At 32.9% G+C, this 1,268-nt stretch overlaps 1 protein-coding gene across 1 annotated transcript in view; it reads left to right on the plus strand.

Moving 5' to 3' along the window:
* The window catches only part of LOC106474505 (meckelin-like), a gene marked incomplete at its 5' end in the record, with an annotated part of 7,676 nt that overhangs the window by 1,643 nt on the left and 4,765 nt on the right, over positions 1-1,268 (plus strand). Inside the window, one exon of the mRNA XM_013935196.1 lies at positions 725-810. Coding sequence (XP_013790650.1) covers positions 725-810 — 86 coding nt within the window. The remainder of the gene's footprint in view (positions 1-724; positions 811-1,268) is intronic.

Consider the following 1,268-nt stretch of genomic DNA (forward strand, 5'->3'; position numbering starts at 1 on the left):
TACTGAATTGATGAATGTCTGGGTGTTAAAGAATGTCAGTAGTAACAGTTCTAGTACTGAATTGATGAATGTTTGGGTGTTAAAGAATGTCAGTAGTAACAGTTCTAGTACTGAATTGATAAATGTCTGGGTGTTAAAGAATGTTGGTAGTAATGGTTCTTGTACTGAATTGATGAATGTCTGGGTGTTAAAGAATGTCAGTAGTAACAGTTCTAGTACTGAACTGATGAATGTTTGGGTTTTAAAGAATGTCAGTAGTAACAGTTCTAGTACTGAATTGATAAATGTTTGGATGTTAAAGAATGTTAGTAGTATATGTGAATATTGTATGTGATTCAACACACACACACACATTCTTATGATTGTCATGTGAATACTCTATGTGATTCAACACACACTCTTATGATTGTCATGTGAATATTCTATGTGATTCAACACACATTCTTATGATTGTCATGTGAATATTCTATGTGATTCAACACACATTCTTATGATTGTCATGTGAATACTCTATGTGATTCAACACACACTCTTATGATTGTCATGTGAATATTCTATGTGATTCAACACACATTCTTATGATTGTCATGTGAATACTCTATGTGATTCAACACACATTCTTATGATTGTCATGTGAATATTATATACATTTATGTGTCTTCGATGAATTTGAGCAGAGTTAAAAAGGATTTCAAACCAATTGTTACCATTTTTTTTTTTTTAGGCCTTTCTTGCACATGTAAACCCCAGCATAGGTTGGTTACACGACAGGGTACAAACGTTAAGTGTGAGCCTTGTCCTGAAGGTCAGGTATGTATATTCAGTTGTGTTATTTGCCAGCTCTGTGACTGATTTCATTTCTTTTTTGCTCAGGTATAAAACTTGTATGTTTTGGTGTTATTGTTCCAGGATCTACTTTTCTTTTTGATTATAGACAGGAAAGTTGTCATTGCTAACGCACATAAAGAGAAACATAACGTTATATTTCTACTAAACCAGTAACACACATCTGTGTATCAACTGAAAGTAGAACACACAGAAACATAATGTTATATTTCTACTAAACCACATTATGTTTCTGTGTGTTCTACTTTCAGTTGACTACACAGATGTGTGTTACTGGATACACAGATGTGTGTTACTGGTTTAGTAGAAATATAAGAAATATAACATTATGTTTCTGTGTGTTCTACTTTCAGCATTATGTTTCTGTGTGTTCTACTTTCAGTTGACTACACAGATGTGTGTTACAACACACAGAAACATAA

This window comes from Limulus polyphemus, unplaced genomic scaffold, assembly GCF_000517525.1.
Source record: "Limulus polyphemus unplaced genomic scaffold, Limulus_polyphemus-2.1.2 Scaffold7301, whole genome shotgun sequence".
Classification (NCBI taxonomy): Eukaryota; Metazoa; Arthropoda; class Merostomata; order Xiphosura; family Limulidae; genus Limulus; species Limulus polyphemus.